Raw genomic sequence first — 25,743 nt, 5'->3', positions numbered from 1 at the left:
TACACATTTCTACAAAATGTTTTGACCTAAAACAGTGACCCTCAAATATGACCTTGGAATTTTATGTACTTCCCACAGGATCCCAAGTCTGGAAATGGCTCTGTTTGATGCAAAATGGTGGTTCCTTAAAGTGTCATGGTTTCCTTAAAGTTTTATCCATAATAAAGCAAGTGTTCAGAAAATCAAAGGCAGAACAAAGAGATAGAAAAAAAGGATAATGGTTTGCAAAAAGGTGTTTAAAGTTTAATTGAAAATTCCTACTCTGTGATATCTTGATTTGTATTTTATTACTACATAATAATTACGTTTGCATATGCAAGACCTATTTCATTCTGTTATGCACATAACACAGGAAATGCTGAAATGTATATTCAGCCAGATTTATTTATGATATTTAGTTGATGTGTTCATGTGGTAACTTATTAAGATATGGAAATTTAATAAGAGCAGTTCATGAAAAAGCTTCATATTTCAATTTGGAAGAGAAGATGGAAAGGGAATTTGCAGGGAAAACTGCTATACTCTCTGCACAATTCTCCTTAGGAAGCAGGAATTTTCAGGTGTTCTAGTTCTTGGAAGTCTTCCCAATTGATTATTAAACTAATACTAAGAAAGCCGAAAGGATGGAAATTATGTCCAGAATTCCTCAGATTGATGGGCTCTTGGTTCAGCCTCAAGAGCTTAAAGGACAGTGACAGGGCATGAAAAGAAATAGAAATAAGATAAATGCCGTTGACTCCAATCCAAAAGACTTTCTGATTTTTTCATATGTCAAGCAGGTGAAGACTTCAACCATACATGATTTAAAGGTTTGATTTAATACCTACCTACTTAGCACTGTGCTAAGGTACTCATTTAACCCCACCACTAGCCGTGGCTTTCCTCAAAATGCTAAATCACGAGCATAGCCGCTCTGCCATGTCCCTCCCCTCTTATTTACTCTTGAAATCTCCACTTTGCTTCAAGGATATTGTCCCAGATATACTTTGATCTCTCTTCCTTCTCCTTGGACATTACACAGAGTTTACTACCAAACGTATTGCCAGAAATAGGTCTTCCTGGCCTACAGAAATTTGCATTTGCACCAAATAGCCTTCTCACTTCTCCAGAAGCCACTCTGAATAGCAAAGAGGGCTTGGCAACACCAGTGGGGATGGGGCACACTGCACCCTTTGTTCTACTGTTTATTTGTTGCCGCCATGCTGCAGAGACTCAGGCACCCTCACCTGCAGATTTTTCCACTCCCTGCAAGGCAGTTACATAGCACTGAGGGGTGCAAGACCAACAGTGTTGACCTGCAGCAAGAAATCTTCATTGAAGGAGGCAGCACAAAGGAGACTGACAAGCAGAGGAGTAGGGAAGCTCTTGCCTCCGCCACCATGAACACGATGAAGTTACATAAGCCTACATGAGCCTCTGAAAAATGGAGATAATTTTAGCACCAGTCTCACAAGCTCAGCATAGAACAAGCACTAAATGTTGGCAGTTATTTTGGAGGATCATCTATGAGTCTTCTTTGTTATTAAGGAAGCAGTACATATCCCCTAACCACATCATCTAAGTAAGTTAGGGAGAGAGGGCACGTATGTTAAGTACAATAATTAATAATGCAAAGTAGACAACTGTTATGTGAGTAAATGCATGCATACTTTGGAAACTGAAAGGAAAAAGTATTATGGAAAATGAATGGCTTTGGGGAAAAAAAAAGTTAGATTAGAGATGGCAGCTCAAAATGGGAAGGTGATTTTACCAATATCATCAAGCCAGTTTTGAAGGAGTTGGAAGTAAAATCCGGGCCTCCTGATTCATACAGTAAGACTGCCACAATGACAGTAGTAGCTAACACTTACAAGGCCCTTTTTCCATGCTAGGCATTTTATATGCATTATCATATTAATTCCTCACAATAACACTAAGACGGGAGGCTGCTATCGTTTTCTTATTTTACAGATGAGAACATTGAGGCACAGGTAGGATGAGGAACTTCTCAGAGCTACACAACCAGAAAGTCACTGAAGCAAGACTTAAACCAAGTTGTCTAACCAGATATAATAGAGAAGAGGAGGGAAGAATAGGGCAGAGTAGCCAGAAAAGGAATGAGAGGCCAAATCTTCATTTGTGAAAAGCAAACGGGCCACTTTTACTGGAATAGGAGATCCTAGCAGAAATAGCAGATGTGTTCAGTAAAGAGTATGAGGGAAGTAGAAGGAGACCTTGAATGCCAAGCCAGTCAACAAATATTCTGTTGATTTGCTGTTTGGGGAGAAAGTAGGGAGCTTGGTGATTCTCTAAATTAGCTTTTTTAAAACCCTCCTCCCCTCTCTCCCCACAGGCTCTGGTGCACCCACCTCCATATTGGCAGACCAAGTTCCTTTGAAGTCATGAAGATTGTATTCCGCTACCAGGCTTACAGGTTTATCTGGCTCTCCAAGTCATCCAGTCGGCACTTTCACAAAGATCACCAGTTTTGGGCACCTCTGACTCTTAATGACTTTGAAGCTATAAATCTCTGTGAGAGGATGTTGCCTAAGAACTTTAACTTTGCTGGGGATGTGCTGGATCAGTGGTCCCAAAAGGAGAAGGTATAAGATACTGGGCTGATCTCAGCCTTTCATTTGCTGGCTCTGTGGTCCACTTGTCAGATTTAATTCAGTTCTTTCAATCCTCTTGTTTTCCTTTGTTTGTTTTCCAGTTGCCCGCACCCCTCTCTCCCCAGGGGAGATCTTTGATCCTCAGTTGTGGCCTCCATGGTCCCCTCCCCTGCCGTGATACTCACTGTTTTGTCTCTTTCCTTTTTTTCTGTCTAAGAACCATACAGCACCTCTTTGCTCCCCACTCATGTGTTTGAGCTAGAAAAGACTTATCCAAAATAGTCATTTGAATTTTGGTTTCATGAAAGTGCATCACCAATGAATAATCATTGTGTAATTACAAAAGGAGAGAGTCAGAGATTGAAAAGAATAAAGTGAGTCAGCCCACTGGTCCCTACTTATGGACACCCACCCCATGCCAGGCACTTAGGTAAACACTGTGCATATCAGTGCTCCCCAAAATGCACTGTAAAGGCCACTGGTTCAGAAGATGATGTTAGGTACTAGATATATAAAGCATTAAATAACTCTGAATCAATCCTTCCCATTAAATAGAGGGAAAAGTCTCTGTTTAAGGTCATCATGTCTTTACTAACTCTCTAATACTTCCTAAACTCTCTTTTGAGCAAAGAGAGACCAGACAGAGGTCGATAACCTCCAGCTAAAATTTAAGGACATAGTTTTGTTTTCGTTATATTTCTGTTTGGTTAACTTATTCTTAGCAAGTGATGCTGATTTTCCAACTACAGTGGTGCTCAAACACATTTTCCTTGTTAAGTAAATTTGAGAGCTGGCAAAAATAGTGAAAGTATACTCAAATGGCTATAGATTGAGATTTTATTTCATCAAATCCCCACAATCACCCTGGAAGTTTGTAGATAAGGAAACTGACGTTCACGGGAGTTAAGTTACTTATCCAAGTTCATACCGGTCGAAAGGTGCATGAACCAAGTCCCTGATCTTGTGGCGCTTACCGCCACAGTGTAGGACACTCCATAGTACAATACAAAGTAATAGAGTCACCTGGAATTTGAATGCAAGCTGGGGGAACAGAGAAGTCAGTGGGGAGAAAATGAAGCTAAGAAAGGCTTGGCTTCACAGAGGAAGCAAAAGGAAAACTGGAATTTGAAGTATTTTGCCAACAAGGGAAGGTAAAAGGAGCATGCCAGATGAGGGAGGGAGATGGAAGAATTGGCTTTTCCCAGATAATGATAAAGCTAAGAGATTTTGCAGTGCATGGAGTTGACCGGGCCTCCATGGCCCTCCACCCTGCCTCTTGTTCCCAGTGAAGCCCATTCCTCAACCTTTTCAGTACAAACAGATGTTAGGGTCCTGATCAACCTTGGTCTACCCATTCAGGTTATCAGGATGGAACAAAATCTAACTAGGACAGGAAAGAAGTTATTGGAGAGATACGGAAGAGCTCACAAAATTTGGTGGAAGGCTGGAGACTGAGTCTCAGCAAGAACAGAAATCAAAACAGCTCTCTGATGAATGGGAGAAGCGGGGGATGTTGAGGGCTCCAGGAACTGAGAGCTGGAGTTTCTTGCTCAAATGTTTTCTATCTTTTAGTTCCTCTTATAAGACTCAAAGTCCAGGAGCAGAAGTCTGATTGGTCCAACTTAGATCACATGCTCACCCACTGGACAGGGAAGGGCAAGCACCATGACGGGTTGCCTCTCCAAGGTTGCATTCAATAGGAGAGTAGTTCCCCAAAGACAAAACAGGTTGCTTTTACCAGAATCCAAGAGACGAGTGGCAGATGTCCCCCTTTAATATAAACCACCTTCTCTCTTTTGCACATGTCCTTGGCCAGACAGGAGAGAGACCTGCCAATCCAGCCCTGTGGTGGGTGAATGGAAAAGGCGATGAGGTGAAATGGAGTTTTATAGAACTGGGCTCCTTGTCCCGAAAGGCTGCCAATGTGCTCACCAAGCCCTGTGGCCTGCAGAAAGGAGACCGAGTGGCAGTGATACTGCCCCGAATCCCAGAGTGGTGGCTTGTAAATGTGGCTTGTATGCGAACAGGTCAGTATCAATATTTAACATTTCCAAATCATGCAGAAACAGAGAGAGATTGAAGCTCACTTTTTTTTTTCTGAATTGTCAATTCTGATAAAAGCCTGATGGAAAAAATAAAAGTTAAAATTAAGAGTAATCATGTTGTAATAATAACAACTATGTTGAGAGAGAGATTATTATGAGGCCCATTTTGAAGGAGAGGAAGCTGGAGTTCAGAGAGGTTGAGTAACTTGCCCAAAGTCATACAGCCAGAAAGCTATGCAATTGGGATTTGAACCCAAAGTCCTCCAAAAGCAATATGACAACTGACACCTCTTTGCAGTGTGGGATTATATATTATTGTCCAGTTGATCTAGAATGGCTTTATTGAATGCATTTGGATTCTCATTGATTTGAAAATACAAAGGAAGAAGAAGTATTTTAGAATGCCTGGCCTCATAAGGATATAACTGCAAACTCCAATTGGGAAAGCTTCACCTATTTCCAGACGGAAAGATTAAATGATTTAATGATACATTTTCTCCCAGAGTAGTCATTTTATAAGGGATCCCATGCAGTTTCTGTTGGAGGTGATGACAAAGTTGAGATATAAGATATTGGTGATGGTTACACAAAGATTGTGAAGGTAATTAATGCTATTGAATGTAATTAACACTTAAAAGTGGTTAATTGGGGGCGGGCCGCGGTGGCTCAGCGGGCAAGAGTGCTTGCCTGCCATGCCGGAGGACCCCGGTTCGATTCCCGGCCCCAGCCCATGTAAGAAACAAACAAACAAACAAAAAATATAATAAAAATAAAGATGTTTCCCTTTCTTCCTTCCATCCTTCCTTCCTTCTCTGTCTTTCTTTCCTTCCTTAAAAAAAAAAAAAAAAAAAAAAAAAAGTGGTTAATTGGAACATTTTGAGTTGTATATGTGTCACTACATAAAATTAAAAATTTATAATGCACTCCCAAAAAAATCCAACAGGATTTTTTTGCCTTCTAGGTCAGAAATAGGCAAACCAGAGGTAGGTTTGTGGATTGGTCACCTATTTTTGTAAAGTTTTAATGGACTGCTACCACACTCATTCATTTACATATTGTCTGTAGCTCATTTTTCTCTACAATGGCAGAGTTGTTAATTAAGATAAAGCCTAATTAACCCGTTAGAGGAAAAGTTTGTCAATCCCTGCTCCAGAACATGACATAAATGTTTATAAGTCAATTAAAAATAAATAAGAATGCCAAAGAATATACAACTATATAGAAAAAAAGATGTTTGTTGCAATGCCATTTATAAAGTAAATTTAAATAGAAATGGTTAAATAAATCACAATTTAGCTGAGATTAAAGTTTAATTGAAGTGTGTTCTTTGCTGATTAAAATTATGGTACTTCAACCTATGGAATATCATTAAAAGAATAACAATAAAGATTTTATAATGATGTTGAAAACATCCTCTGACTAATAATTTTAAACAGAAACAGGAATACATAAAAGTCTTTTTACATTCACTGTAAAGAAGAACCTGCAAATGTAAAACCATTTGTAGGTTGGGACGAGATTAAGGGTGGTTTATTTGTCACAAAAAAATGTATTTATTAACTGTGGTAGTTAGATTCAGTTGTCAAATTGGTCAGGTGAAGGTACCTAGTTCTATTGCTGCAGACATGAGCCAATGGCATGTGAACCTCATCTGTTGCTGATTACATCTGCAGTCGGCTAGGAGGCATGCCTGCTGTAATGAATGATGTTTGATTTAATTGGCTGATGCTTAAATGAGAGAGTGCACAAGCCTTTGGAGGTGCAGAAAGAAATCACCCTGGGGAAAGTTGCTGGAACCCAGAGGCCAGCAGAGATCACCCTGTGCCTTCCCACATAAGAAAGAACCTCAGTGGAAAGTTAGCTGCCTTTCCTCTGAAGAACTAACGAAATAAATCCCCGTTCATTAAAACCCAAAACCCAATCCATCTCTGATGTGTTGCATTCTGGCAGCTAGCAAACTAGAACAATAACTCTTAATATAACATACAATTTGTGAAATGTTAATAAAAATAAGTACAGAAGCTGAATGGTTAAAAACATTCAGTTAATCAAATGTCAAACAAACACCTGGAAATTATGTTTTCTAACTCAAAATTATTAAATTTTCTGTGCGAATTGAGTTCTTTATATACAAAACACAACAAAATATTTTGTTTTTGCTCTAAAGTGTATTTAGTCTCAAATCCACCAGAAGGGAACCACCCCCAGCTAGAGGCCCAACCATTGAACACATTCATGTCACAGATTCACTAAGAATTCACAGATTCACTAGTCATTAAGAACTAGTGGTTGCAAAATAAATAGTTCTCTATTTCTATATTGAGTGAATGTTCTGAGATTCTCTAAGACGTGTCCCTGATCAACTTCCTAATCATCATATACTAATTCATTTTCTCAAGAGGAGATGGCATGTATCTTAGTTTCCTGTCTGCTATAACAAGTACCACCTAACAGGTTGGCTTGAACAATTGGAATTTATTGACTTGTGGTTTCAGAAGCCAGAAGTCCAAATCAGGGCATTGGCTAGAAGACTTGCTTCCTCTGGTGCTCGTAGTGCTCTGGCTAGCTGGCAATCCTTGGGTTCCTTGGCTTTCCTGTCACATAGCCATGTGCCCTCCTCTTTCTTCCTGTTTACTTCTGGCTTCTGATGCCTCCTTCTAGTATTCTCTCTGTAAGGCCTCCAAGTATAGGATTAAGAGTCTGTTCTAGTTTGCTAGCTGCCAGAATCAAACACACCAGAGATGGATTGGCTTTTAATAAAAGGGGATTTATTTAGTTAGTTCTTCAGAGGAAAGGCAGCCAGCGTTCAACTGAGGTTCTTTCTTACGCAGGAAGGCACAGGATGGTCTCTGCTGGCCTTCTCTCCAGGACTCTGGGTTCCAACAACTTTCCCCAGGGTGATTCCTTTCTGCATCTCCAAAGGCCTGGGCTGAGCTGTGAGTGCTGAGATGAGGTATGCTGAGCTGCTTGGGCTGTGCTATGTTGTGCACTCTCATTTAAGCACCAGCCAATTAAATCAAACATCATTCATTACAGCAGGCACGCCTCCTAGCGGACTGCAGATGTAATGAGCAACAGATGAGGTTCACGTACCATTGGCTCATGTCCACAGCAGCAGAATTAGGTACCTTCACCTGGCCAAGTTGACAACTGACTCTAACTGCCGCAGACTCATTCTGATTCAATTAAACACACTTTAAGTAAAAGCAACATCTCTAAGAGGTCCTTTTTTACAAAGGACTCACACCCACAGGAATGGAATTTAAGTGAGATATCAGGTATATAGTAAGATGATAGTGCTTATTTATAATGCTTTCCAGTCAACTCGCTTCTCATTGAGTTACCTTAGAAAGTAAAAACTACCTTCCCTCTGCTTTTCATTTAATTCTCCCATTTATGTTCTTCTCATAAGGGGCCGAAACTTTAAAATTAGGCCCATCTCAGGCTGGTCCTTAGGATGGAGTAGGGGCTGGGATAAGTTAAACATTACCGAGGTATCCAGGCAAACCTCAATGCAGCCAGACCACAGGGAAGTCCTGGGTTTGAAGTATGGCTCTGCTGTGGTTGAATCTCACCTTTCATTGAACAGCAGAAACTATGGACCTCCCAGGGTTGCTTAGATAGCAATATCCAGGCTTTTTTAGTTACACATGTTATTGATAAAAATGTTTGGACACACAAACCCCCAAATATCTATAGTTATTTACATTGTTCTACTGCACTAATGTATTACGTCTATTATAAAATATACAAAAATAATGAGATAAAAATTAAAAAGAATTCAAATATTTCAATTAAAATAATTTTTACTCTAGTATTTTCTTTTCTTATCCTAATTGGATTGTCATGCCAAATTCACCTTAGAGACCACTGGTTCAGAGGATTGAATGCAATAATGTTTATGAAAATATGTCCTAAGCTGTAGTGTTTTTTTAATGTTACATAAAAATGATTCAAATGTTTTGTAATAACTACCCACCATTATAAAGCTTACTATATGAAGACATATTACTATTATTATCCCCATTTTACAGGCAAGGAAACAAAGTCACAGAGGGAACAAGTAACATGTTTGAGGTCGCAAAGCTAATAAGTGGCAGGTTCAGAATTAGACTCAGGGTCTGTCCAACTCTGATCCCAGTGGTTCCCTGGGAGCCAAAGCAGGGGTAACACGGAGTTGGATTCCATAGATCCTCCCCACCCAGGCCAAAGCCCAAGTTTTTCACAGTCTGCAGAGCCTTACCTACTGACAACAATCCTGTTCAACTTGGAGCTCTCTCTCCTACCTAGGGCTTGTCTTCATGCCGGGAACAACTCAACTGACAGCAAAAGACATTCTCTACCGGCTCCAAGTCTCCAAGGCCAAGTGCGTTGTAGCCAGTGAGGAGGTGGCCCCTGCAGTGGAGTCTATCGCGTCAATGTGTCCCAACTTGAAGACAAAACTCCTGGTGTCTCCACATAGCCGGAATGGGTGGCTCAGCTTCCAGGAGTTATTTCAGTGAGTATCTTTTCCAAGCTTTTCTGTAGTACCAGCAGCAACCAAAGCACACTACATCTTGGAGTCTGTTTGCCTCCAAGCACTCCAAAACACTGTAAATTGATCTGGGTTCCTTCCCAGAAAAGAATCACCTAATTAAAGACTTTAAATTAGGAAAGGATATAATGCTGCCTTGTTTTCCTACTCCCGGTTTCCTAATGTGGGCTGTAGTGAATACCATCCATGGGCTGGACCACATCTCCCACCACTCTCCCTGCCTTGGATCACTCTGACCACTTTCTTATTTCTCAGGCATGTCCTACCCCCAGGCCTTTGCACCTGCTGTTCCTTCTGCCTGCAATGCTCTTCCCAGTCCTTTCTACAGTTGGCTCTTTCTTGTCAGTTGGATTTCAGCCCAAATGTTTTATTGTCAGTGAGGTGTTCCCTGACCTCTCTATCTGGAAGAGAATTCAACAACTCCTCATCGCAGCATAGCAGCCTTCACTATCTGATAATATCACATGCATTTATTTGTTCTCTGATTTACTGTCTGTGGGCCAAGTCCAGCCCCCAGCTGTTTTTAGACAATTAAGTTTTATTGCAACACAGCCATTCCCGTTTGCTTACATATGGTCTATGACTGTTTATATGTTATGACAAGAGAGTTGAATTGTTGCAACAGAGAACATTTGGTTCATATATCCTAAAATATTTTCCAGATACCCTTTACATTAAAAATTTGCCAACCTCTACCCCAGACTATAATCTTCAATAAGTTAGAGGTTTTTCTATTTGTTTAATCACTCTACCCCAGTTCCTATCACATAGTAGGTATTTAAGAAATATTTATTGAATTGATGAAAGAACAAAATAAATCACTTAACCTCTCTGAACCTCATGGTTTTTTTCATCTGTAAAATAGGAATAATTATACTGCAGCTATCTCAAGGGTTGTTGTGAGGATAAATAATCTAATATGGGAGAAAGTGCTTCACAAGTAGTAAAAAAAAAGTGAGCAAAATGTTAATTATTGGTATCATCCTTCAAAAAGAAGTTAAATACCTTATGTTTAAAGCAAAATTCTTCCAGAGAAGTTTGTGGAAACGGAAGCCATGTAAACCCCGTTGAAAAACAGGGTAGTTTCCGTTGTCTCATTAAAAATTTATCCTATTAACTAATATAAACCAAATCATATTGACCAATCCTCAAACTCCTTCCCAAGAGCCAAACAGTGAATCCTGTTTGCATCTTTTAGAAGCTGTGTGTACTTAGATAAGTCAGGTACCATCTCTGTATCTTGTCTGTAAAATGTATCTTCCTCATGGGATTGTAAAGGAATCAGATGTGATAAAGCATGTGAAATGCCTGTCACAGAGTAATCACTCCGTTAGTATTATAATAGTTATAACTACTATTATTATTACTTTCAAATTCATTCATATAATTTCAAATTCATATACCTACTATTATTATTACTATCAAATTCATTCAGCAGTGTAGTGATTCCCTAAGCCACGGGTATCCAGATTATTTGAATGTGCACCCCATCAGTAAGATATATTTGAGCACACCTCCTTAATATATGTATAACTACTTATTTATAAATTATGTATGTACTTTTAAGCTTCATAGAAATTATTTTTTAATGTTAAAGGATGAGTAAAAAAATGCATATAATTTGAAGTTCTCCTGTTTTCTTCCCCATTCTGGCTACCTGGTTCACCCCTTGCCAGCATGCACTCTCACTCTCACCTCAGAGACCCCAGACTTAACAACTCAGCAACACCCTCGAGTACCCAGAAACCTTAAAGGTGCCACAAAATTCACAAAAGAAAAATGACTTTAAATCCAAGTAAATTTCAAATTGAGATTTTCACTTTTTTTTTTCGGGTGGCTTTCAAAATGAAGGGAATTCCCCCTGCACGCAAACAACTTTGAGATGTCATAACTCCAAAAAGGCTGTGGATGATTTCCCCAAAAAGTAAGGGTAGGAGAGCTATCTCACTCCCTACAGCCAGCCCGTCTTTCAAAAATCCGCGAACAGGGTGGACCACAGTGGCTCAGCAGGCAGTATTCTCACCTGCCATGCGGGAGACCTGATTTCTGGTGCCTGCCCATGCAAAAAAAAAAAAAAAAAAAAAAAAAAAAAATCCGTGTATGGCAATAATGAGAGCTAACTTTGCATCAAGTCAACTTTCTATTCCAGGAGCTCATTTTAAGCTTTTTATCTTCCTTTGCCTTCCAAAGAAAGAAGCCCATTTGAACACTCCAGAATCTCCATAATAGGATGGGGATGAAATCAAAATTATGGACCAGACTAATCTGTCTCTTTTCCTGTTCTAGTAAAAAGGACTCTGCTCTGTAGGTCTGGAGCCTTGGATTCTGGTCTTGAGGGGATCAAGACAGTGTTCCGGGAAGAGGGAACAGCATGAGAAAAGATATGGAAGACAAAAACAGCCTGATATGTGCAGGGAAAGGATTATAAGCAGTTTGGGGTGCTGGAAAAGAAGATATAAAGTGAGAATGGAGGCTAGAAGGGCAAGCACGGTGAGATTATGGGAGATCTCACATGCCATATCAATCTTTAACTTGTCCCTATAAACAAGGGAACCCACTTTCAGGGTTTAAGAAAGAGTGTCATGGTCAGGTTTGGGTTTTAAATAGATTTTTCTGGCAACTTGTAGAGAATGAATTTGCAGAAGACCAAATGATAATCAGAGAGACTTTCTTGGAACCTAATGTGGTAATCAGAGAAGAAATGTTGAGGGTCTAAATCTGAGCTCCAATGACTGGGATGGAAGGAAGAGGCCAAACTAAAGACCTAATAGGAGATGGAGACTGATTGGTCATGGATGATGAAGGAGGGAGGAGTCAAGACTAATACTTTTTAAGCTGGTTAACTGGATAGACTGGATATTGTTGGCTGGAAAGTTAAGAAAATGACAAAGTTAGTCACACTGAGATTGAGGGATCTGTGGACACCCAAATGTCTAACAAGCTGTAGATGTATGAGTCTCAGATCCAAGGAGGTAAAAATACAAATTTGGAAGTCATCAGCATAGAGTCAGCTCTGAAAACCCAGAAAGATGTAACTCTATCAGGCACTCAAGGAAAAAGAGACTGATCAGACCACGGAATCACTGTTTGCAAATCCCCTTGTCACTCATGAATTATGTCTCTTAGTTAAAAAGAAAAAACTTAAAAGCCTTGCTTCAAAATATTTTCATACTGGATTGAAAAGGCCTATTGCTATTGCTTCATCTTAGAGGTTTGTTGTTTTTTCACAGTACTAGATATTGTGAAAAAATCTTCCTCTCTCTGGCCCAACACATACCAACTTCACTCCATATTTATATTGAAAAAACAATGCAATTCATGTATCATTTTTTACTTTTATGGGAGGAAATAAGTTACCAAGGAAATCATAATATTTCATAACATTATATCTGACAATTTGATGTATGCTTAATTACTCCTTACTCTTTCTCAGTTTCAGTAACAATAAATCATTCATTATGGAGACAAATTAAAACAGTGCTATTAACCCTATTCCTTTCAACCTGGAAATTTTAAGTATGATAGTTGGGTCTTGAAAAATCTTAGGTATTGTTTCAGTTATTGATCACTGAGTAACAAACCATCCTGAAATTTAATGGCATTGGACAACAATCATTTTATTTGCTCATAATTCTGTAGATCAGGGATTTATGCAAGGTTCAACAGCAACAACTCATCTCTGCTCCACATGCTCAAGACAGCCTGACTTGACTGGAGGATGGAAGGTGGGCTTACTCAGGTCTGGGGACTTGGTGCTAGCTGTTTGGCTTGAGTGCCTCAGTTTCCCCCACACACACACATATGTCCTCTCTCTCCAGTGGGAAGCCTGAACATTTTTATGTAGTGATTGAGTTCCCCCAGGGAAAGTGAAAACTATAAAGCCTCTTAAGGCATGGTCTCAGAAGTCCCAGAATTTCACTTCTGCCACATTGTGTTGGTCAAAGCAAGTCATGAGGCCTGTCCAGATTCAAGAGACCATCATAAACTCCATGTTTCAATGGAGGAGTGGCAATGCTTGTTTTGGATGGAAGGAATTGTTTCAGAGCTATCCATGCAGACGATCTACCACAGATACCATCATCAGTTAGACTGCTCATGGCTTAAGTAATTAGTAGGAAACCCAAGTGAAAGTGGTTTAAATAATATGAATAATTTTATTATCTTACAAATAAGTGTAGGGGTAGGGTGGTCTGAGGGTTGGTTAGCTCAGCCGTTTGATGAAATTAACAAGGACCCAAATTCATTCATCTTTCCTTCACGCCATCCTTAGTATGCCCACGATGCCCCACGAAATCCCAGCGTGCCTAATGCAGGTTCAGACATCATATACTTTCACAACAAGATCCAAAGACCAGAGAATATCATGGGTGAGAGTGGGGTGAGTCAGCATCTCTTCCTCAGGAAGCTTTTTGAGAATAAGGAAATATTTCACATTAGCCTTTACATCTCATTGGCCATAAATGCATGTGCCCATTCCTAAATGAATCACTAGTGATGGAAAGAATCATTGTAATTGGCTTAGATAAACCAAGCTTTAATTCTGGAGTTAAGTGGGGAGCAGTCTTGCTTGAAGCACAGGACTGCCTGATATCTGGACAAAATGGGTTCTATTTAGGGCAAGGAAGAAGAGGATCGCTATTTGGAAAGCACCTAGCTGTATCTGCCAGAGATATTGACCAAAAATTATTTTAAAATTTAATTCAAATGTCAAAGATCTTCAGTTAAAAAATAAAAACTCCTTAAATGTGAGAAACTATTTTAAAAGATTCAATACAGTTTTTTTTTAATTAGTGGATTTTTGAAAAGCACTTAAGAAAAATATTTAAATAAATAAAACATCCTTTTGTTATTTATGTTGAAAGTTAACTTAGCTATTCATTTGACCAATAGGGAGGTGAAACTTAAAAAAAAAAGATTTCAGCTGGTCAATCTTGGCACTAGATCAGCATAGATCACAAGGTCCATCTAAAATTTCTTGAGGAAATCTTGGGGTGGCTTTGGATTAGGTTCAGTTCTGTTAACTATCTTCTGGCATCAAGGGCATAAGTAGCAGGGCAAAAGAAATAGAGTTAACCTGTTGCCATCATTAGCAGCCATCTTTGGGTGCATATTTTGCAGATCTGCCTCTGAAGTGCACAACTGTGTGAAGACAGGAAGTCAAGAACCAATGGCCATTTATTTCACCAGTGGGACCACAGGCTCTCCCAAGATGGCCCAGCACTCCCAGAGCAGCCTTGGCATTGGGTACACCCTCTGTGGGAGGTAGGAAGGAAAATATAATTCATTTTTGGTGAACTCTTCTGTGAGCTGCTTCAAAATATATCCAAATGCCTAGCTGACATCTCTGGGGATGACTATTAGATATCTCAAATACATCATCTACAAAATAGAACTCTCGATGCCTCTTCCCAGCTCTGGCCCATCTAACCAACTGATCAAACCAAAAACTTAGGGATACCTTTGCTTCCATCACTTCCACAGTATGTCTGCATACTTGATATCCTTCTCCTCATTGCCAGGTCAGTTTATTTACTCAGAAAGGCCGATCTAAATATAACTGTCTCATTACATTGCTTTATTTTGCTGATGGCACTTTTCACTATTTGAAATTCATATTTATTTGTTGTATACTTATTCACTGTCTGTCTCCTAAACTAGAATAAGAACAAAGATCTGGTCTATCTTGCTCACTGCTGTTTTTAGCACACAGTAATCATTTAATAAATATTTGTTGCATCAATAGACCAACTCAGAAAATCATGCCATACCCAGCCTCCCACCCCACCCTATTGCAGCACCATTTGTTAAATTTGTTTGTTTTGTTGGTTTCTTTCTTTGTTGGTTTGGGAAAATCATACCATACCCAGCCTCTCACTCCACCTAAGATTCAGAAAGTTTCCTCTAACAAAAGTAGAAGGTAGAATCTGTCATGCTGCCTAGGGGGGCCTTTTGAAACTTCTCTGTAGCAGTCAAGGTTCTGGGACAAGGGCACTCTCAAAGACACCAGTTTGTTTTCCTTTCCTTTCTTCTTTTTTTTTTTTTTTTTTGGTTGTTGTTATTGGTGGTGGTGGTGGTGATGATGGTCTGTTTGTTGCTTCTGCATACCATTCAGATATTGGCTGGACTTGGAGTCCTCAGATATAATATGGAACATGTCTGACACTGGCTGGGTCAAGGCGGCCATCGGCAGTGTGTTTTCTTCCTGGCTTCGTGGAGCCTGTGTTTTCGTGCATCGGATGGCCCAGTTTGACACAGACACCTTCTTAGATGTGAGTAAGGACCTCAAACTGCACATAGTTAGAGCTCTGCTCTGTCTCCCACAAAACCACGTAGAAGTGATTTCTCAGAATACTGAACTTCTTGGGCTTATGGAAATCATTCCTTTTAAAGAAGCAAAGACTCCAGGGACTTGGCCTCTGACTATATTTAACACCATGGAGAGGGAACACCCACTACACTCTCAGGCGCGAAATCCATTCATCTGCTGCTAGTAGTTCAGGATTTGCTAGTGTCGTTAAATCTGTGTCAATACATTAAGTGACATAGTGGAAACGCTCCAGAAAAAAAAGATCTCTGCAACATTAGCATTTCTCTAGTTTTAAGATAGCTAGGTCACTATTTTGATTTTAAGGGGCTGGATGTCTAATGAACCTAAAACTTTTAATTCAAAAAGGCCTAAAAAAATACCTTACTTATGCATTTAGTCAATCCACTCAAAAGGTCTGCTGTCTCCTAAAGGAATAGTTCTGAAAAGGTCCCAGTGGGTCAGCTTATACATGCAAAGTCAGTACTGTTCAGGAATATTTGGGAAGGAATTTCAAATATTATGAACAGATTAGAATTCTCAAGCTTAAATGAATGTTTGGTTTCAGATTCAATGAAACAAAGAAAATAGCTGGCAAGTCCAAACTCCTATAAGGAGGAAATTGAAGTTGGGGATATTTCTCTCCCAGAGAGGACCATTACATTAGTCTACCCCAACTCTGTGCTTCTCACTTTGTTAAATCTCAGAATTCAGTACTCTTTTTGAAACTAGGTGTGCCCTTCCTCCCTTTCTTCTCAGAGACAGCCAGATTGTGGTATCAGATAACTCTGATTTCTTTAGCCTTTAGAAAAACATGATGCAGGACAATTACTTTTCAACAATGAAAAATCAATTAAGTTTAAGGAAAAGCATATTATTAAATTAACATCACACCTGTGAGTACACAAAAGCTATGTTCACCGTGTTATTTTGCTAACCAGTCTGACAGAATGGCTTGAGGGTCTCACAGAAATCTAGGGTAACATAAGAACAGGGATATTTACATCTGGTTTACAAAATGCCCTGAAGTAGATAAGTTAACTTTGCTGTTTCAAAACTTACATTTGTAAAAGGAGAATAATATCCTTTCTCAGAGATAATTGGAGTGTCTTAAGTACTATAAAAACCTTTATGAATTCACACCATTCTTAATGATATACATTGCCCTTAGTAAGAACAATTAAAATGGAGAAGGTACACACAGTGGAAATGCTCATTTACAGACCAAAAACTATTATTGATCCATGACAATACAGATAGCCTAGACGTACATCTTGAGAGTCTTCTCCCAAATGCTGAAATTTAAAACAAATTGTCAACACATTAAGTGACATAGTGGAAACGCTCGAGAAAAAAAAAAGATCCCTGCAACATTAGCATTTCTCTAGTTTTAAGATAGCTAGGTCACTATTTTGATTTTAGGAGGCTGGATGTCTAATGAACCTAAAACTTTTAATTCAAAAAGGCCTAAAAAATGCCTTACTTATGCATTTAGTCAATCCACTCAAAAGGTCTGCTGTCTCTTAAAGGAATAGTTCTGAAAAGGTCCCAGTGGGTCAGCTTACACATGCAAAGTCAGTAGTGTTCAGGAATATTTGGGAAGGAATTTCAAAAATCCACGTGGCAGAGCAGGTAATGGTGGCTCAGCAGCAGAATTCTCGCCTGCCATGTAGGAGACCCAGGTTCAATTCCCGGAGCCTGCCCATGCAAAAAAAAAAAAAAAAAAAAAGTCAATATGGCAGGCAGTTGTACTCATGAGGTAGAATAAACAGGACGTACTTTGTGGTTGTTCTTAAATTCAACAATTCACTTGTTTATTGAGTTTGATTCTATATGTTTGTTACTGTCACAGATACACAGTCTATCTGAAAATTGGAAATTACCAAAAGACATCCAGTGACTAGTCACAACTGATAACATTTGCCTCCGCTTTCCTGATAGTGACCATAAAATGGGCACATAGGGATGGAAGAAGAGAGGTTGACAGTATCAGCTCTACTTGTGGCCTTTAACCACTCTAACATCTATTTCTTTCACAATTCATGCAGACTCTTACCACTTATCCTATCACGACTCTGTGCAGTGCCCCCACCGTGTACCGGATGCTTGTGCAAAAAGACCTCAAAAGGTACTTGGGCAGAAATTTCCATTTGAACCACATAAAAGCTATAATCCAGCATCACAGATCTCTACTCTTCAGGAAAGGATAGCCAGGGTTTATCAGCATCGGCACTGTTGATACTTTGGATCAAATAATTCTCTGTTATGGTGGCAGGGTCGGGTGGGGGCCTGTCCTGTGCATTGAAGAATATTTTGCAGCATCCTTAGTGTTTTAGTGTTTTAGTTTCTTAAAGCTGCTGGAATGCAGTATACCAAAACTGGGACAGCTCTTTAAAAGATTATTTATTAAGTTGCAAGTTTACTGTTCTAAGGCCATTAAAATGTCCAAACTAAGGCATCCAGAGACAGATAGCTTGATCCAAGAAAGGCTGATGTATCCAGAACACCTCTGTCAACTGGGAAGGCACAAGGTGACATCTGCTAGCTTTCTCTCCTGGCTTCTTATTTAATAAGAATTCCCCTAGGGGGGGATTTCTTCTGCAGCTCCAAAGTTTTCTGGCTGTGTGGGCTCTGTCAGCACTGAAACTTTTTTCTAAATGATTCCTTCTTAAAGGGCTCCAATAAGCAACCCCACTTGGAAGGGGTGGAGACACATCTCCATGGAAATCTAATCAAACCACCTAATCAAAAGGAACCATTCACAATTGAGTGGACCACATCTCCATGGAAACAATCAAAAAGATCCCCCCCAGCAATATTGAATGAGGATTAAAGAACTTTTAAAGAAGTTTTTCTGGGGTACATGAGTTTCAAACCGGCACACCTAGTCTCTGCCCACTAGATGCCAGTAGCATCTCTCCCCTCCCCACCAGTTATGACCAAAAAATTCTCCAGACATTATTACCTAAAGTCCCCTAGGGAGCGAAACTGTCCCCAGTTAAGAACCACTTAGATAGCCTCTAGGAGCAACTGCACATTTTCTGGGAAAAACTGGAGTCCTACATCCGAGAACTCTCACCCTTAAAACTTTGCCTTTAAAAAAAGAAAAACTTTGCCTTGCAGTTAAGAATTGGCTCAAAAGTTAAAAAAAAAAAAAAAAAAAAACTACATTTATACTGCCCTAATGATTATATTGGTTAAATTCAATTTAGCCAAATCACCTGTGCATACAGCAGAATTGCTGTGTATATTTATTTAATATAAGTTTATTTAATATTTATTTATATAAGTTCAACACAAGAGAACAAAGAAAAAGGAAGAGAGAAAAAATTTCACAGTGTGCAAGCTTTTCCACCCTCTGTTTCCAGCAAGATGTGAATGCCCAGGAGCGAGAATGCCATGAGAAACTTCCTAATCGGTATCAACTCCTTTGTAGCTCCCAAAATGTGAGCTTTGAAAGTTATTCAAAGTGGATTTTGAATATGCCCAATTTGTGTCCTACTCCCACACCCACCTACCCATTTGGGCTGTTCTGAGTTTTCTAACCCAAGTCCTATGGGTAACAGAGCAGTAGAGCCAGTGGTTAAAAGCTCAAGTTCCAACGCCAAGGGGGGAGCAGTTTTGCTACTTACTAATAATGTGATCTTAGGCAGTCAAAATGATCTTAGACAGTCACACTACTAATACTGTGACCTGTGACAGCTAAGCCTCCAGTAGCTCCATCTGTAAAAGGAAAATCGACCTCACATGGTTGTGGTGAGAAGTCACGGTATGCGGCATGCTTGGTCCAATAAATGACAAATGCAAAGGTACAGAGGACAAAGCATCCCCTTCTGCCCTTTCTTATTTGGGAGGCTTTGTGCAAATTCCTTAATCTTTCTGAGTTATGATATTCTCATCCATAAATAAGGAGTTGTTATAAAGATTATAAGAGTCCTTATTTAAAGTCCTTACAATGCAGTAAATGATCAATTAGTCTTAGCCGTTACATCACTTGGCTCGCTCAATATCATTATTAGCATTTTCTCCTGCCATTTTCCGGGTTTTAGTAGCTCACACTTCTCTTCCTCACACTACAAAGTAAGTTCTGTCAGTTATCTTCGCTTTAATCACTAATGTGTCCCACATGCCTAGGACAATATCTGGCAATATCTCAACAAATATTTGTTGATGGAACTTTCTCTAGACCACCCTCTCCTAGTTCATTTGTTTGTTGCTTAAACATCCCATCTTGCAGTGAAAGCCATTCAGATTTCTCCCCCAAAGACCCCTTGCAACTCTTTCTCTCCAGATACAAATTCAAGAAGCTGCGGCACTGCTTAACAGGAGGGGAGCCACTCAACCCAGAGGTGCTGGAGCAGTGGAAGACGCAAACTGGGCTGGAGCTGTATGAGGGCTATGGACAAACAGAAGTGGTATATTTAAAGGGCAAAGTCTGAGTTTAGCATAGTGGGAAATATTTCAGCCTTAGGACAGTCGACAAAGACCCTGAAGCAGCCCCATCATGCTCTGAAGTTTTATGGAGTTTCCCTAAGGCCTTACTTGGTCAGTAGTTACCGAAACTTATAAGTTGACCATTTAGGTTTGGCTGAAGGGGAGTTATGTTGATTCCACACAGTCTTCTTGCCTCCTCCCATTGCAGGAGAAGTCTCAGGGGTATTAGAGGTTGGAGAGGTTCAGAACAGAGCAGTTCATTGTTCCACTGCACTAACTGGGAAGGACCCCAGTCCAGAATTTATTCCAAGATGGCACCCTTATTTTTGAAATATGGTTCCCAAACCGGACACAACAGCATCTGGGAACTTTGTAGAAATGTAAATTTTCAGGTTCCACCCCCAACCTGGTGAATCGAGCTCTGGGATGGGGCCCAATAATCTGTGTTTTAACAACACTCCAGGTGAGTCTGATACATGCTCATGTTTGAGAACCCCTAGTCTATGACATAATATATTTCAGAACATAAGCTTTGCATACTGATTAGTCAAAACTGAATCTTAAGTTTCAGTCTAATGATCTAAATGGCTACAGAAAATGGATTTTTACATTCTTATGTAAAGCATGTCCTCTCAATAGGGAATAATCTGTGCCAATCAGAAAGGACACGAAATTAAACCGGGCTCGATGGGGAAAGGAGTTCTACCTTATGATGTCCAGGTAAGTCAAGAGAATGTTTTACAATGTTCTGCTATTCATTATACAACTATTCATAGCTCATTTTAATTCTGTGAAAAGAAAATTTTAAGAACCTAAGTCATTTCTTTCATTCTAGATTATAGATGAAAATGGCAATGTTCTACCACCTGGCAAAGAAGGGGAAATTGCCCTCAGACTAAAATCTACACGGCCCTTTTGTTTCTTCAGTGAATATGTGGTATGAGAATGTAGGATGTGCTATTCATGCTGTAATATAAAAGGTGGTATAGGGAGTCCAAGCTTCACATTCACCATTTCTTGCAGTGTAACCTTGGGCATGACAAAATCCAAATCTATTTCATCAGCTGTAAAATGAGGAGAATATTTTCTATCTTCTAAGAGTTTTGTGAAGATTAAATTCTTTGTGTAATAAACAGGTTGCAGTGGCTTCAGAAAGGAAAACTAGGTGGGCTAGAGATGGTAGAAATGAAAAAGCAGCATGTTTTATTTTTTTGTGTTTTCTACTAGGACACCTTTTAAAATATTAATTTCTTTTAAAAATAGCAAGTGTGATGCACCAGGGTGCCACACTCCTTTCTCGATTCTGACCAAATTAATCCCCAGATGTTATCTTTGATTCCTAGGATAATCCAGAGAAAACTGCTGCCACAATCAGAGGAAATTTTTATGTCACTGGTGACAGAGGAGTGATGGACAGCAATGGATATTTTTGGTTTGTTGGCAGAGCTGATGATGTCATCATATCCTCTGGGTTTGTACCCTTGTCACACATTTGCCTGGGGAGATTTGCAACTTGGGTGGTGCAGTGACCTAAGGCATCCTTTTACTCTTCTAGGTATCGGATTGGGCCATTTGAAGTAGAGAGTGCACTAATTGAGCACCCAGCAGTTGTTGAATCAGCCGTTGTCAGTAGTCCAGATCCAGTCCGAGGAGAGGTAGAGTGAAAGTCACTAATTAAAGTGGCAAGTTTATATTTTCAAATTTTGTGCATTTGGCTACCCTAAAGACTAATTCAAGAATAATCATTACTTCTCATTATGAGGCAACCACATTGCAAAAATGTGTATAAAAGTAATCAGTTTTATAGATCAGCTGTACTCCCAAGTAAGTGTTTTAGGATTCTTTTGGTAGCAGATGACAGAAACTCGATTCAAACTGACATACGTTTTTTAAAAAAGTGGTGTTTACTGGCTCAGATAAGTGAGAGGTGCAGGGATAGTCAGGCTTCAGGTTCAGCTACGTCCAAGGTTCACATGAAGTTATGTAGAGAGTAACCCTTTCTTGGTTCTGCTATTCTTTATGTTGGTACATTCTGACAGGTTCTTCCTACTTGATAGCAACCAACTTCAGGCTTACACTGCTTAATTACACAGTGGAAGGAAAGAGGTTCTCTTCCAATAGTTTCAAGCAACAACCATGATCACATTGGCCTATGTTGGATCACATCTCTAAACTAACAAATACAGTTGAGGGAATGGTATATGCTTACCAACCAGACTCGGATCATATGTCTTTCCTTGGAGTTAGGGGTTCATGTCAACCCCACTATTACTAAAAAGAGTGAACAGATACTGCAAAAACAAATGCATTCAATTTCACTGTATGCCCAGTTGTTATGGAACTCAGACTACATTTTCTCATAGACACAATGCAAATAGGAGAGTGTGGCCAGATTCATAAGCAAGTCCCACAAGCCTATTTTGGAAAGAATGAAAGGGAACTCAGGCAATACAGTAATAACCTGGAAGGAAGCTATATGGTATGGAAAGGCATTTCCTTTCCTTGTGAAGGTTTTCTACAGACTCAGAAAGTGGCAAAATTTGAGAATACTCATTGACATCCTCCCAACATCTCTTTATATCTCCCCCTCACATCAGTGACTCCCTGCAGTAACACTGTAGGTCCTAGCTCTACTTATTCTCCCTTCCTGTACCCCCTCCACTCTTGACATAATCCATGCTTCAAAAATATTTCCACTTGCCACCATATTCCCAGTCTATCGATATAACTTATTTCAGCTGAACATCAGAAGTAAACACCAGTTAGAATCAACGTGTGAACTGATTTTATTCACAACACATACATGAAGGATTTAAAGGATATTTACTAACCTTGAGGTTAGTAATAATTATCTAACTGGTGGATTTTAAACAGTGTTATAAAAAGAAGCAAAAACTATCACACAAGATGTTTTGGGGGTAGGTCAATCCTCTGAGAGTCCATGCCCTATAACACACAATCCTTCCTTTACCAGGCCTCCCCAAACCACTTCTAATAGAACCACCATTTGCTTCTAACAATGTGTTTAGTGGAGTAAGTGGTCATGTGCAAATCAAGGACTATCTGTATAATAAATAGGGTCAGCCTAATTGAAATGTTAAATTTATGCATGCAGGGACATAAAATGCAACCTTCAGCTTTATTGAATACCAACCCTCCTCATACTTGAAAATCATTTTCTAGAATTAGATCTCAAAGCATCACTTTATAATTTTCAAAGCTTTGTTCAGAGGTGATCTCAGGTGTCTGCATTCATCACTCATACTGGTATTATCAACTAATAAGTACTTGTGTCCAGCATTGATTCCAAACTCTTGATGTGTGTGAAAAAGAAATATACCAATATAAATTGATTTTTGTCCTACAGGTAGTGAAAGCTTTTGTTGTCTTGTCTGCACCCTTTAAATCATCTAACCTAGAGATATTATCCCTTGAACTTCAAGATCATGTGAAAAAATCAACTGCACCTTACAAATACCCAAGAAAGGCAAGTATTTTGTCCAAAAGTTGTATATAAAACTAGAGTTCAAGCTAGTATATAGATGTTTTTAGCTTTTGACCTTACAGTAGCTCATTATACTGGTAGGAGACAGCGATTTCAATTTATTTAATGCTCAAAATTTTGCTTTAAAAAGTTTTATATTGGCACACTACATATGTTTGATAAGCTAAGTTTGCTAAGTTTGATCAACTCTACACTGCTGAGTAACTGTTAGAAAGAATGCCATACCTTAAGGAGAACAAACGCTCATCTGATTGCTAAGAAGAAAGGAATTTATTCATGGTCTTGCAAGAACAGGTGCCTAACCGAAAAATAGTGGCCAGTACACCAAATAATAGAATGCCAAAAAACGGTTATACCTACGCCTAGCTCGTAGACCCTCCCATTTCTCCACTGATTGGTACTCCAGAGGTTACAGCCTATCTGGAAGTCTAATTTGAACTTCCTGCTGAAAGTTCCCCTTTTGATTATGTTTTACATTTTCATGACTCTGACCATTAAGGATTTGGCTCTTGTTCTAGGCTTGCTGTTTAGAGGCCCTCTCCTTTCCCTGCCTGTGTCACCTTGTGTGAAGGCTAAGCTTAGTTTGATTCTTACAGTAACTACCAAACGTCTTTATAGAATTAATCAGTCCCATTTACATGAGAAGAATATGGCGGCAAAGAATCCTCATGTGCCTGGTTTTTAGGGCTGGTGTCTGACATCAATTTTAATACTCTTGGGCCATAATACCCCTATGAATTCAAAGCACAAGCCTCTAAGTATCAAGTGACCACAGTAAGGATCAGTAAGAAGATATCCAAAGAAACTGTGAAATCTTTTTCCAAAATCATCTTCAAAGGAGGATTTAAGAACAATTTTATATAATGACAGAGATGGCATTGCAGTTTCCTTCTAATCCTATTGGTTGATATTGACTGCTCCCCAACATGAAAATTCCATGTCATTGGCATCATTTCACCCAAAAGGTAGTTAATTTTCTAAGCACTAGTCACATTTTCTTCATTAGTCACTAAATAAGTGACCAGTTGACTTCCTGAAATTTTATTGGAGGGCATTTAAAAATACAGTAATCATAGCTTGGGATGCAGGACAAAGGGAGGTTTTTAGGGTCTTCAGGTCAGGTTATGAGGTGAAAGTTGTACATACTAAAAACTACCCTAAAGAACCTCCAGGGTCCATGGCATGAAAGCTCCAAAAGCCAGTAATTAACTTCTTTTGTTTCGCTACATTTCTCTGGAGCAGTAGAGGCCTAGGCCGTTTGAAGTAGGGGAAAGCAACGGGGTAGAGATTATTTTCTTCTTATGGCAAATAATATATATGTGAATCTGCACTAAAGATTTATATGATGGGGCTCCAGGCCATCCTTACTATAAAGTGGAACAATGTCTGGGGTCCAAGAAATTCAGTGGGAAAGGAGAATCCCAACTCTAAAATTCACCAGTTTCATGAACACTCTATTTTATTATACTGAGTTGGGACAACTCAAAACGGAATCAAGTGCTTCTTATCTTTTTCTGTCAACTAGGTGGAATTTGTTCAAGAACTTCCGAAGACAATTACTGGGAAAATCAAACGAAACGTTTTAAGAGACCAAGAATGGGGAAGAGCATAGCTTGATAAATTGAGGCATTAAGTATTCTTTTAGTTCTTGTTTCCAATAATACATAACTACTCTCTTAAAATGCTCATTAAGTTTTTCCTGGTTGAAAAATTCAATTGAGGTTTTTTTGTGTCTCCCCAAAGTAATCTAAAAATATTTAGGAAAAAAAATTATTAGGACTAAACTGACAAAGGCAAGGATTATGATTCGTAGTGTGTAGCAGTGTTAAATGAGTACTTAGAATAGCAGGCAATGAATTTCACTTATCTTCTGCCTCATTAATTCAAAACAAAGATAAGAATTATTCTAAGAAAAATGGCAAAAACAGAACTCCTTCTACTTAACATCTTTATATATTACAAATACTTTAAAGTGGTTTAAAATGTGTTAAAATCAGGAATATAACTAATTCAAAAGCCAATAAATGAATTTAATGAAATATCAAGTAGTGTGTTACTGTACCTCATTTTAAAGCAAATCCACTGGAAAACATCCAAAACTTGATTTAGGAGTATTATTTGAGTAATTAATAAATTATATTTTTACCTTTTTAGGGCCATGTATGTGACTTTTTATTTTGATAATTTGACATATATTTTATGGATATATCTACTCTAGATCAAGAGATTTATCAAGTGGCAGAAAGAATGGAAAAGTATAAAACACCAATCCCTAGGGAACAAATTTATTTAAATTTTTCTGAAAATATCAGAAACTATGAAAAACACAT

General features: G+C 39.0%; 1 protein-coding gene across 1 annotated transcript; it reads left to right on the top strand.

The window, feature by feature from the left end:
• Nucleotides 1-2,381: 2,381 nt before the first annotated feature.
• LOC143667418 (acyl-coenzyme A synthetase ACSM4, mitochondrial) lies at nt 2,382-25,205 on the top strand. Its single transcript, XM_077141637.1, has 13 exons — nt 2,382-2,582; nt 4,408-4,618; nt 8,927-9,134; nt 14,289-14,432; nt 15,283-15,439; nt 17,523-17,602; nt 19,766-19,889; nt 20,548-20,628; nt 20,744-20,845; nt 21,252-21,379; nt 21,464-21,563; nt 23,276-23,395; nt 24,939-25,205. The coding sequence occupies exons 1-13, from the start codon at nt 2,382-2,384 to the stop codon at nt 25,023-25,025; spliced, it is 1,743 nt and encodes a 580-aa protein (XP_076997752.1). The 3' UTR covers nt 25,026-25,205.
• The last annotated feature ends 538 nt before the right edge of the window (nt 25,206-25,743 follow it).

This window comes from Tamandua tetradactyla, chromosome 23 (genome assembly GCF_023851605.1).
Source record: "Tamandua tetradactyla isolate mTamTet1 chromosome 23, mTamTet1.pri, whole genome shotgun sequence".
Classification (NCBI taxonomy): Eukaryota; Metazoa; Chordata; class Mammalia; order Pilosa; family Myrmecophagidae; genus Tamandua; species Tamandua tetradactyla.
Note: the sequence above shows the minus strand (reverse complement) of the source record. Positions and strands in the feature narration are given on the sequence as shown.

Excerpts from the sequence above, each read along its gene's own strand:
- LOC143667418 (XM_077141637.1), top strand. The coding sequence starts at position 2,382 with ATGAAGATTGTATTCCGCTACCAGGCTTACAGGTTTATCTGGCTCTCC. Across the intron at positions 21,380-21,463 it reads GATGTCATCATATCCTCTGG|GTATCGGATTGGGCCATTTG; the intron begins GTTTGTACCCTT and ends TTACTCTTCTAG. Across the intron at positions 23,396-24,938 it reads CTTACAAATACCCAAGAAAG|GTGGAATTTGTTCAAGAACT; the intron begins GCAAGTATTTTG and ends TCTGTCAACTAG.